The 12,953-nt window shown below is 48.4% G+C and overlaps 1 protein-coding gene across 3 annotated transcripts in view; it reads right to left on the reverse strand.

Moving 5' to 3' along the window:
- The window catches only part of znf335 (zinc finger protein 335), a 91,231-nt gene that overhangs the window by 23,129 nt on the left and 55,149 nt on the right, over nucleotides 1–12,953 (reverse strand). For all 3 annotated transcript variants that reach the window (XM_069884652.1, XM_069884653.1, XM_069884655.1), the window contains 2 exons: nucleotides 7,323–7,404; nucleotides 6,523–6,617 (listed from right to left, as the gene is read on the reverse strand). In XM_069884652.1, the coding sequence (XP_069740753.1) occupies nucleotides 6,523–6,617; nucleotides 7,323–7,404 (177 nt within the window). The remainder of the gene's footprint in view (nucleotides 1–6,522; nucleotides 6,618–7,322; nucleotides 7,405–12,953) is intronic.

The following is a 12,953-nucleotide window of genomic DNA, read 5'->3' on the forward strand; positions in this document are numbered from 1 at the left end:
AACATAAAATGTGCTTTGGCTCCAGGAGTATATACAATTTCTCAAAACAGCTTTCAGTAGCTTGTGCTTCAACATGTAATACCACCTTAGCAGCTTGCAATGCAAATGCTCTTCTACTTTCGATGGCTTGACTTAATGATTTTTCGAAGTTATGATGGTACGCTGGCACTATATTTTATGATTAAAAATTGTTTTGTTTAAATGTGGAAATAAAGATATTCAACATTTAATTATAAAATAGGCTTTGTTTTAGATACATTTCCCCAGCTGTAGGCTACAATAAGTGTTCTGAGCACGTTTAAGGTAGACTAGGCTACAGTGTTTGGTAGGTGCACGTTTTTTTTCAACTTACAATTTTTCCACTTACAATGGGTCTATTGGAACATAACCCCATCGTAACTAGAGGAGCATCTGTAAACACACGATGCCAAAATGAAAGTATGTGTTACAATAATGGATTTCTTGGTATGAACCTGGCGTAGGTGTAGAGGAGGTCGAGAGGCTGATCCGGGATGCCTTCATCCAAGGGCTACGCTTGAGGGCCATCCGGCAGAAGCTGCTGGAAGACAACATCTATGCCCTAACTAGGACTGTGGAAGTGGTCCAAACTTGTACTGTGGAAGCAGCAGTCCTGCATGTCGAAGCCTTTGATTCCAGGTTTCCCCAGGCTCCCTCATGGCCCTCTCACACTGCAGCTGCAGCCCCAGGCCGAGCTGGGGAGGAAATGTTACTGCGGCAGGCGCCCAGCGCCCCTGTAAGTACTATGGGTCCTGGTGTGGGTCAGAGCGACGATTGCACCAAAACTGCCCAGCTAGGAACCAGTATTATTCCCAATGAGGTAAGAAAGGCCACTTTGCAGAAGTGTGCCTCTCTAAACATGCCGACAGCTCAGCGGCCCTCTATTACCTCCCCCACGTGCGCGTGCCGGGCGGCGTCATTGTCCCTGCAATGACTTTCCCCTTCCCTGACTTCGACCGCGCAACATCCAGGCCCGCCAGTGACAGCATTTGCCCCGAGCATCTGCACCAGCCCCCGCTCTCGCCGCTCACTGAGAACCACAGTGACGCCACAGCCGGCCGACGCCACAGCCGGCCGACGCCACAGCCGGCCGACGCCACAGCCGGCCGACGCCACAGCCGGCCGACGCCACAGCCGGCCGACGCCACAGCCGGCCGACGCCACAGCCGGCCGACGCCACAGCCGGCCGACGCCACAGCCGGCCGACGCCACAGCCGGCCGACGCCACAGCCGGCCGACGCCACAGCCGGCCGACGCCACAGCCGGCCGACGCCACAGCCGGCCGACGCCACAGCCGGCCGACGCCACAGCCGGCCGACGCCACAGCCGGCCGACGCCACAGCCGGCCGACGCCACAGCCGGCCGACGCCACAGCCGGCCGACGCCACAGCCGGCCGACGCCACAGCCGGCCGACGCCACAGCCGGCCGACGCCACAGCCGGCCGACGCCACAGCCGGCCGACGCCACAGCCGGCCGACGCCACAGCCGGCCGACGCCACAGCCGGCCGACGCCACAGCCGGCCGACGCCACAGCCGGCCGACGCCACAGCCGGCCGACGCCACAGCCGGCCGACGCCACAGCCGGCCGACGCCACAGCCGGCCGACGCCACAGCCGGCCGACGCCACAGCCGGCCGACGCCACAGCCGGCCGACGCCACAGCCGGCCGACGCCACAGCCGGCCGACGCCACTGCCGGCCGACGCCACTGCCGGCCGACGCCACTGCCGGCCGACGCCACTGCCGGCCGACGCCACTGCCGGCCGACGCCACTGCCGGCCGACGCCACTGCCGGCCGACGCCACTGCCGGCCGACGCCACTGCCGGCCGACGCCACTGCCGGCCGACGCCACTGCCGGCCGACGCCACTGCCGGCCGACGCCACTGCCGGCCGACGCCACTGCCGGCCGACGCCACTGCCGGCCGACGCCACTGCCGGCCGACGCCACTGCCGGCCGACGCCACTGCCGGCCGACGCCACTGCCGGCCGACGCCACTGCCGGCCGACGCCACTGCCGGCCGACGCCACTGCCGGCCGACGCCACTGCCGGCCGACGCCACTGCCGGCCGACGCCACTGCCGGCCGACGCCACTGCCGGCCGACGCCACTGCCGGCCGACGCCACTGCCGGCCGACGCCACTGCCGGCCGACGCCACTGCCGGCCGACGCCACTGCCGGCCGACGCCACTGCCGGCCGACGCCACTGCCGGCCGACGCCACTGCCGGCCGACGCCACTGCCGGCCGACGCCACTGCCGGCCGACGCGACGATGTCACTTCCCCTGGCGCAGCAGGTACAGCTGGGGAAGGAGGCCAGACATGCAGCGGTCCCCCATGTGTCACCACCATCTTGGGCCAGGCAGCGCCCAACACAGAGTGCCCCCAACGACGTTCAGAATGACGTAGTCAACACGGGTGATGATCAGGCTGACTTACCAACTCTCCCCATGCTTCCGGGTACCATCAGCTGCCGCACACCGCACCCAACGACCGACTGCAACGTGGTCAACATGGGTGATGACCAGGCCACCCTACCGACACTCCCCACACCTCCAGAGGCCATCGGCTACCGCATGCAGCACCTCACGACTGATGTTGATGTGGTCAACACGGGCGATGACCAGGCCACCCTATCGACACTCCCTATTCCTCCGGATAGCGACGACTCTGACTCCATGCTGATCAGGGACATCCACCACGAACTTGGGCACTCTATAATGGACGTGTGAGTCAACGGGCAGGTAACAAAGTGCCTGTTGGACAGTGGCAGCACCGAGAGCTTCATTCACCCGAGCGTGGCCCACTCCCTAAGGTTAAAGGTCCACCCCACCACCTGCTCGATCGCTCTCGCCGCCAAGGATAAGTCTGTTGCGTGTTGCTTGGTCGATATAATGGTGGGAGGGGAGACTTACACAGGATTCAGGCTCCTTGTCATGCCCAAACTCTGCACATCACTCCTCCTGGGCCTGGATTTCCAGTGCCACCTGCAGAGTGTCACCCTTGCCTTCGGGGGGGCCCCAACCTCCACTCACATTGCACAGAACACCAACCTACCAGCCACAGCCAACCTGCGGCCTCTCCACACTGCGCATCACCCCACCGGCGCTCTTTCCACATCTTGCACTAGGCTGCAAACCTATCACCGCCAGAAGTAGGCACTATTGTGCTGCAGACAGGAACTTCATCAAGGAGGAGGTGCGGCGACTCCTGGCGGAAGAAGTTATAGAGCCTAGTAACATCCCTTGGAGAGCCCAAGTCTTGGTAGTCAAAGGGGGAAGTAAGCCAAGGATGGTCGTGGATTACAGCCAGACCATTAATCAATACACCCAGCTGGATGCTTACCCCCTGCCGAAGATCGCTGACATGGTCAATGAGATAGCCCACTACCGGGTTTTCTCCATGATTCACCTGAAGTCGGCATATCACCAAATCCCTATCCACCCAAAGGACAAGCCCTACACTGCCTTTGAGGCGGACGGCCACCTTTTGGGGTTACGAACGGGTCTCTGTCTTCCAGCGAGAGATGGATCGCTTGGTAGACCGGCACAAGCTGAAGGCGACGTTCCCATATCTGGATAACGTCACCATCTGCGGCCGTGACCAGCAGGACTACGATGCTAACCTAGAAAAATTCACCCAGATGGCCGCAGAGCTGAACCTCACTTACAACATGTAGAAATGTGTGTTCAGCACCACCCGCCTCACCATCCTGGGGTACATCGTGGCTCATGGAGTCGTCGGCCCAGATCCAGAAAGGATGCGCCCATTAATGGAGTTACCCCTCACCCCCCCACGCTAAAGGCCCTCCACAGGTGCCTGGGCCTATTCTCCTATTACTCGTAGTGGGTACCTCACTTCTCGGACAAGGTCCGCCCACTGGCCCAAGCCAATAACTTTTCCCCTCCCACCTGAGGCGCAGGCAGCCTTCACCTGCATCAGGCAAGATATCACGGTCGTCACGATGCAGGCTGTGGATGAGGACTCCCCCTTCCATGTGGAGAGTGATGTCTCCGAGGTGGCCCTCGCTGCTACCCTCAACCAATGGGAGCGCCCTGTCGCCTTCTTCTCCAGGACCCTCCACAGCTCCGAGCTAGGGCACTCCGCCATTGAAAAGGAAGCCCAGGCGATTGTGGAAGCGGTCTGCCACTACCTGGCCGGCAGGAGATTCACACTCGTCGCAGACCAGTGGGCCGTGGCTTCATATTTAACACTACCCACAAGAGCAAGAACGACAAGATCCTGTGCTGGAGAGTTGAGCTGGCAACCTACAGCTATGACATCCAGTACTGCCTGTTTAACGACTCCCCCGATGCATGACGACAGGTTGCAGGCATTGCACGAGTCCCGAAATCTACTGAACACTATCAGGGACATGACAGAGGCCTGACGGGTCTGTGCGGAGTGTAAACCCCACTTCTTCTGCCCTCCCCCCACCCCAACCCAGGCCCACGTTGTAAAGGCTACTCGGCCTTTTAAGCGTCTCTGGACTTCAAAGGGTCCTTGCCTTCCACGAACCGAAAAGTCTACTTCCTCACAGTAGTGGACGAGTACTCACGCTTCCCTTTCACCATCCCTTGTCCGGACACCTCCAAGGTCACCGTCATCAGGGCCTTGGGGCAGATTTTCACCAAGTTTGGCTACCCTGCCTTCATCCACAGCGGCCGGGGGGTCTAGTTTCATGAGCGATGAGCTGCGCCAGTACCTGACAGTGAGGGGCATCGCGACCAGTCGCACGACAAGCTATAACCCGAGAGGCAACGGGCAAGTGGAACGTGAGAATGGAGTGGTCTGGAAGGCAGTCTTCCTGGCTCTCAGGTCAAAAGGTTGGGCCGTTGAGTACTGGCAGGACACTTTGCCCAAGGCACTCCATGCTATTTGGTCATGGCTACCAACGAGACCACTCACGAATGCCTGTTCTCATTCTCCAGGAGGTTGACGACTAGATTGTCACTCCCAGCATAGCTTACTTCCCCGGGACCAGTGCTTCTGCGTAAGCATGTACGGACACACAAGGCCGAAGCCCTGGTAGAGTTTTCTTCCTTCATGCAAACCGTAACTATGCTTACGTTAGATTCAGTAGTGACAGGGAGGACACAGTCTCAACCAGGGACCTGGCACCAGCAGGAGCACCCACCACAACACGCCACCCTCCAATCCAGGACGACGCTGACTGGGCATACATTGCCATCCCCAGGCAGCTATGGGGCACACAGGGCCTCCTTGACCACCAGGGGCCCGCTTCAGCCTTAGGAGACGAACCCACCCCTCAACCCATCCAATACGACCCCACATACATCGACCCCAGCCCCCCTGGCCACTTCTCCACGCGGCACCACACCAGCCACACACACCCCTGCCGCCAGAAGCTGACCAGGAGCCAGTCCTACGACAGTCACAGAGACCCCGGCGGCCGCCGAATCGTCTCAACCTGTAAATATTGTATGTACATAGTGGGTCCGATTCCTTGTTACTACCCCCCCCACCCACCCCGGGACAATTTTAAAGGGGGTGAATGTGGTGGTACACCCCCGGCCTACTGCAGGGGGCAACCTCTATACCTGCAGGAGTGTAAGGGGACTGGACTACATCTGGCCGGCTGTCATTCGGCCTGAAAGGATCAAGCCCCACTCGGTTGGGTGTCAATCACCCTCCGGGATATAAGCCTGCGCCGGCCTCCGAGGCCTCGCTCAGAGTTGCTGCAGCCACAGCCAGCCTGGCTCTGTGGAAGTCTTTGTGGATTAAAGCCTGTTGTACAGTCTTTACTTTGTGCGTCTGATTCTGTCTCACAGCGCACCACGTTTACACAACTTTTCTGTAATTCATCTATCAACAGCATCTGATTGAACAGTTAGGCAAACATTTTTGTGGCCCATGTTTGCTTGCAGTATGGAGATTGTAAGTGAAATGCCAAATTTAGAGTTCCATTAATTTCCTTATACCACATCAAGTTTTAATTTGGCATCCCCAGTGGATCAAGTGTTCCACTAACAAATTGACTCAGTCTTCAAAGTCTTGTGAAATGTACATGCACAAACCGAACTAAATGGATTTAAGAACCAAAGTGCAAGGCTTCACAGTTTGCATTTAATTTAAAGATCTTGGACAATTTTATGGTGGAACAGATAATGCCAACAGTTTTGATATATAGAAATGGTGTGATTACTGGAAATATGTACTCCAGATCACATGTGCATAGAAAAACCAAAGGTAAATACTTCAGGTTATGAATATTTCTGTTGAACTAAAGTAACACTTTTTGATTCATCCCCCCCCCGCCCCCCACCAAGATATTACTCAACCTGCAGAGAAAGACTTGGATTTTTTTTTCTTACAGTTTTGAAAGAAATCTAAATGAAGTTCAAAGCAAATAATATTTGGGTGTAATTTCCCATGAAAATATTAAGGCACTTATTTATTTCATTTTAAATGGCTGACAAGATTTTAGATCAAACAACTTAAAAGACATACAACTCATTAAAAAGGTGGGAATTTCAAAGTTCTATACCTGTAATGAATTTGTAACCAGCTCCCTTGGAGTACTCATATTAAGCAGGAGGTCCAAGGCATTTTGTGCTGCAATCTCTGATGACTCACTTGTACCTGACAGATCAAAAATCATATACTACACAGTTATCTTTTTTTTCTATTCATGAGTGAGCAGATTTTGGACAGTTATCAGAACTTAGGAGCTACAAAAAGACATTGAGTTGTCACATAGATTCCAAAACATCAGATATTTGGGTGATAAATAAATCCCAGCCTCTCATGAGGAATTGAGGAGTGATTGAGCCTTAACCATCCAAGCTTAATACATGTATAGACCTTTTAAAGGTCATTCTAATCAGCTGCACTGGAGCCCAAGTGAAAAACATACACTCTTTATATATTTGCTGACATATTTGGCTCCAGGTCCTTTAAAGACTAGAGATTGAAATCCTACTCTTTTCTCCTCTGTCCTTTTCCCCACCCCCTTGATAATCCATCCTCGAAGAACTCTGCATTCCTTCCTTTCTGGTCTTGTAATTTACTCCAGTAGATTCAGACTTCATGTAGTGGGATTCACACCCCAAGCTTTCAAACCTCCTTTAAGATGCTCCTTGGAATTTCTTTTTTCCTTTTGCTTGATCAATTTCTCAGCTATAAACTGCCTTGACAAATGTCACACCATTAAAAGCATGATGCCAATTCAAATTATAGTGCTACATACGTGTTTGAGAAAGTTACTCATATTTAAAAAGACCTTGAGTCAAGATTTGCCTTTTACTTTCAAAAATACTGAATAAAATTATCATCAATCTCACTTACCTTGTTCATAAATTATAGTAGCAGTTCCTAATGAATCTTGATTGACTATTGATGTTGGAACAGTATGATACGTCAGGGGCATCTGTTAATATAAATACACAGATTTTTAGGGAAGTGATATGGAGTTCAGGGGATTAAAAATATATTTACACTTGTGTCAATGAGCACAAGTAGAAGCAGGAATGAGGCTATCGCATGCTCTGGAGTTTGTAAAGAAAGTTCTACTTTCTTGCACTGACCCCATATCCTGAGTCCCCCAATGCCCAAAATTCTGTCTGGATCATTCCCAATGTTCAATGAGCCTCTACAACCCTCCTGGATAGAGAATTCCAAAAGATTCCCCGATTGTCATCTCTATTTTCTTTTCTTATAATTTTTAAATTTTTCACAATGTGAACCATATCAACCAAATACGTACAAATGTTTCTCATTAAATACAGACAGTGGCATTTTCTCCCTTTTTTCCCCCCTTTCCCTCCCTCCCTCCCCTCTTCCCACCCCCCTCCAAAACCCATAAATATCCAACATATACAATACAATAAAACCATAAAACAATATCTTGACACAAAGGAAAACAAACAAGAAAAATGCATCATCTATTTGTTATACACTGAATCAAGTAGTTTTGTCTTCTAATCATTTTAGGGGATGGAGGTCGTAGGCAAGCTCTCTCTGTTATGTTCCATGTATGGTTCCCAAATTTGTTCAAACAATGTGACTTTATTTTTTTAATTATGTTATTTTTTTCCAATGGAATACATTTATTAATTTCCATGTACCATTGCTGTATTCTCATGCTCTCTTCCATTTTCCAAGTTGACATTATACATTTTTTTGCTACAGCTAAGGCTATCATAATGAATCTTTTTTGTGCTTTATCCAATTTGAGGCCTAATTCTTTACTTCTTATGTTACTTAAAAGAAAGATCTCTGGATTTCTTGGAATGATATTTTTTGTGATTTTATTTAACATCTGATTTAGTTCTTCCCAAAACGTACTCACTTTCGAACATGCCCAAATTGCATGTATTGTTGTTTCCATTTCCTTCTTACAGCGAAAACATCGATCTGATAATGTTGGATCCCATTCTTTTAATTTTTGAGGAGTGATCCAGTTTGATCTTGTTTTACTACTTTTGGTACACAGTCGGCCAATCTGTTTGCTAATAATTTTGCTATTATAATCTGAATTAAGTAGAGATATTGGTCTATATGATGCGGGTGTTAATGGATCCTTCCCAGTCTTTGGTATTACTGTAATTATTGCTGTCTTACATGAATCTGACAAGTTTTGTGTTTCTTTTACCTGGTTCATTACTTCCAGGAGAGGAGGAATTAATAACTCTTTAAATGTTTTATAAAATTCTCTTGAAAATCCATCCTCTCCTGGTGTTTTATTGTTCGGCAGCTTTTTTAATATATCCTGTACTTAATCTATTTCAAATGGTTTTATCAGCTTGTTTTGCTCCTCTTCTTACAATTTCGGCAGTTCAATTTTAGCTAAAAACTCCTCTATTTTATCATTTTTCCCCTCATTCTCAGTTTGGTATAATTGTTCATAAAATTCGTTAAAAGTTTTCATTAATCTCTGTGGGGTATATGTAATTTGTTTGTCCTTTTTTCTTGAGGCCAATACAGTTCTTTTAGCTTGCTCTGTTTTAAGTTGCCAGGCTAGTATTTTGTGTTTTTTATCTCCTAGTTCGTAATACTTTTGCTTTGTTTTCATTATGTTCTTCTCCACCTTATACATTGTAATGTTTTGTTTTTTTTGTCTGCCAATTCTCTTTTTCGTTATATCCCTTTTTACTAGTTCCTTTTCTGTACTTACTATCTCCCTTTCCAACTGCTCTATTTCCTGATTGCAATCCTTTTTCATCTTAGTTACATAACTTATTATCTCTCCTTCAATGAAGGCTTTCATTACATCCCATAATATAAATTTGTCTTTGACTGATTCTGTGTTTACTTCAAAATATGTTTTAATTTGGCGTTCAATAAACTCTCTAAATTCCTGCCCTTTAAGTAGCATGGAGTTTAACCTCCATCTATATCAGGGGTGTCAAACTCAAATTCACGGAGGGCCAAAATTAAAAACTTGGACTAAGTCGAGGGCCGAACTAAATATTTATTGAAAATTTTCAACAACATCTGCATGTTTTCTCTTCTTTCAACATATGTAATGTTAAACTTTTTCTTATTAAAATAAATGTTTAATAATAGTTTTGGATAAACTCTTTCCAGAAGAAGCATTAACAAATGAGAAATAAAATATTCAATAAATAATATTTCTCTATAGAGGATTTGTCAAATGTTGCTAGTGTGCTGTCGAATAGTAAAATCTGAGGGCTATTGAGAATGTGGGAGAATAACATGATTCCTGAAACAATCAAATGGGTGACTGATTGTGGGCATGAACTCTAGCAGGGTTATTTGCCATGCCCTTTTTCCATTGGTACAGATATCCTTTGATTTACACACTTTTCAAGTTTTATGCCTAATGAGCTTGTATCCAGGTGCAGGACCATTTTTAACCAGGAATATATTTATCACTGTGACATGAAACTATTGGAAGATTGTTTTATCCTGAGATTAAAGTTCATAATCCTTACTCAGGCCTGTGTGCGGGAGGGCGGGGTTTGCGGGCGATCGGGTTGGACAACGACAGTGCGGGGGCATCGGCTCTCGCTGCAGGGCGGCATCTCGGCGGATCAGCGGCCCCATCACCGTGAGTCGCGGGTCGGCCTGCGGCAGGGAGGGGGAGTGGGCAATGGTCCTGGCGAGGTCAGGCCCCCCCTGAGTTTCTGCCGGACCCCCCTTGACCTGCTGAGTTTCAACCGGACCCCCCTTTGACCTGCTGAGTTTCAACCGGACCCACCTTTGACCTGCTGAGTTTTTCCCGGACCCCCTTTGACCTGCTGAGTTTCTCCCTTCTGGTGTTTTTACGAGAACCACAGACTTTCGCTCATACATTGATGAGGGGGATCAAGGGCCAAACATTGTCAGGTACCTCTCTGCTGGATAAAGGATATGGTTTAACCCACTGAGTTTCTCCAGTGTTGGGTTTTCACGAGGTAGAGTCAAAGGGCCGAAGGGCCTGTTTCTGATCTGCAATGTTCTATGGACCCTGCTCTTCTTTCCGTGCCGGTTTCCCAGGACTTTTCCAGGGCAGTCTCCGCGCTCAGGACCGCGCTGGGATCCCGGTCAGCGGTGGAGGAGCAGGTGAGCGCGGCTAATCCTGATCCAGCCCACGCCTCTCCCGAGATTGGCGGTGGGGTTCCACCCTACCTGCCCGACCAGCCTCGCTCTCCACGTGTACTCCGGGCACCCACCGCTGATCTGGTGGGAAGGCGCAGGGCGGCCGGTGCCCCCATCGCCCGGCGGGGAGCCCCAATCTTCCCTCCGGCGTCCCGACTCCATCTGCAGCTCCAAGAAACGCTGTGCCACTGGGGTTCCGGGCGCTGGGAAGCGGCCTTGGCTTCGCCTGACACCGGCCAGGCCACGCTGCGGTGGGGGGGTGGGCGGGGGGACACGACAGCGTGTTTATAAAACCACCCACCACTACTTTTCAAGGACCAGGATTTTTCTCTCTCTCTCTCACCCTGGGACACAGCGGTTACTGTGCATGTGCTATACTGGCGCGGCGGCCAGCGGGCCACCTCTAATACATTTTTGATATGATCTTACGGGCCAAATATAATTATATCGCAGGCCAAATTTGGCCCGCGGGCCAGAGTTTGACATGTGTGATCTATATGTTCTTGGTGGGATGTCCTCCAGTTCTATTCCTAACAGGGGTGAATAATCTGATAGTAGTCTAGCTTTATTCTCAGTTTTCCTAACTCTCCCTTGAATATGGGCCGACAACAAAAACATATCAATCCTTGAGTATGTTTTATGCCTACTCGAAAAATATGAATATTCCTTCTCCCTTGGGTGCTGCCTCCTCCATATATCCATAAGTTTCATTTCTTGCATTGATTTAACCATAAATTTGGCTACTTTATTCTTTTTGCTAGTCTTTTGTCCAGTTTTATCCAACATTGGGTCCAAATTAAGGTTAAAATCCCCTCCTATCAATATAGACCCCTGCGTATCTACAATCTTAAAAAAAATAGCTTGCATAAACTTTTGATCCTCTTTGTTAGGTGCATATATATTGAGCAAATTCCAAAATTCTGAATATATCTGATACTTTATCATTACATACCATCCTGCTGGATCTATTATTTCCTCCTCTATTTTGATGGGTATATTTTTGCTAATATGGCGACACCTCTAGCTTTTGAATTATATGATGCTTCTGCTACGTGTCCTACACAGTCTCTCTTTAACTTGTTATGTTCCACTTCGGTTAGATGCATTTCCTGCAAAAATGCTATATCTATTTTTTCTTTCTTCAATAAATTTAGTAGCCTCTTCCTTTTAATTTGGTTATGTATTCCATTAATGTTTAGTCATATAGTTCAACGTGGCCATCTTATATCTTGCTTACACCTCTTTTCCACCTACTCGCCACCTCCATCCCATTTTCATCTCTTAGTTTTCACTTATTAAACTCAATGTACGACAACACATTTAAAACATAAAATACCCCAACAATTCCCACACTCAATAATACCTTAACCCCAAATGCTCTCCCACTCTCTGAGTTGCCCCTTATCCCTTTCTGGGCAACCACAACTCCCCTTTCCATTTGGATTGCGATCTTGCTCACAAGTATCAACTGATTTCTCAATGATGGTTATTCCCTTTACCCCAGAAAACTTTTTAAAATTTAAAAAAACACACATAACAAAGCTCTTTTTTCCCCTTCCTTCCCTTCTCCTTTCCCTCTTTAGTTTTTTACATATACATTTTTTTTTCATCTTTATATATACTTTATTGCCATTCTTCATTCTTGTTACATCTCTTCATCAGTCCTGCAAACGTTCTGCGAATTCTTGTTCTTCCACCGGATCCAAGAACAGTCTGTTTTGCTTCCCGGGTATAAATATTTTAAGTATGGCTGGATGTCTTAACATGAATTTATAACCTTTTTTCCATAAAATCGTTTTCACTGCATTAAACTCCCTCCTCCTCTTTAAGAGTTCAAAACTTACGCCTTGGTAAAAAAATATTTTTTGACCCTTGTATTCCAATGGCTTATTATCTTCTCTAATTTTATTCCTTGCCTGCTCCAGTATATTTTCTCTTGTCGTATATCTCAAAAATTTTACTAAGATGGACCTTGGTTTTTGATGTGTCTGTAGTTTCAGAGCTAGTGCTCTGTATGCCCTTTCTATTTCCATTTCTTCCTGCATTTCTGTCATTCTCAGAACCTTCGGGATCTATCCTTTTATAAATTCCTTCATGTCTGAGCCTTCTTCACCCTCCTTCAGGCCCATTAGTTTTATGTTGTTTTTCCTACTATAATTTTCCAACATATCAATTTTCTGAGTTAACAACTCTTGTGTCTTTAAATTTTTTGTCGCTCTTTCAATTTTTCTCTTAAGTCATTTACTTCCATTTCTACAGCCGTTTCCCGCTCTTCCACATTCTCTTTTCCCTATTTCTGTCATAACCAGTTCTAAACTTTGCATTTTTTCTTCTGCTTTTTCATTTTTCTTTTAATTGCACTAAATTTGAATGATA

This window comes from Narcine bancroftii, chromosome 6, assembly GCF_036971445.1.
Source record: "Narcine bancroftii isolate sNarBan1 chromosome 6, sNarBan1.hap1, whole genome shotgun sequence".
Lineage (NCBI taxonomy): Eukaryota > Metazoa > Chordata > Chondrichthyes > Torpediniformes > Narcinidae > Narcine > Narcine bancroftii.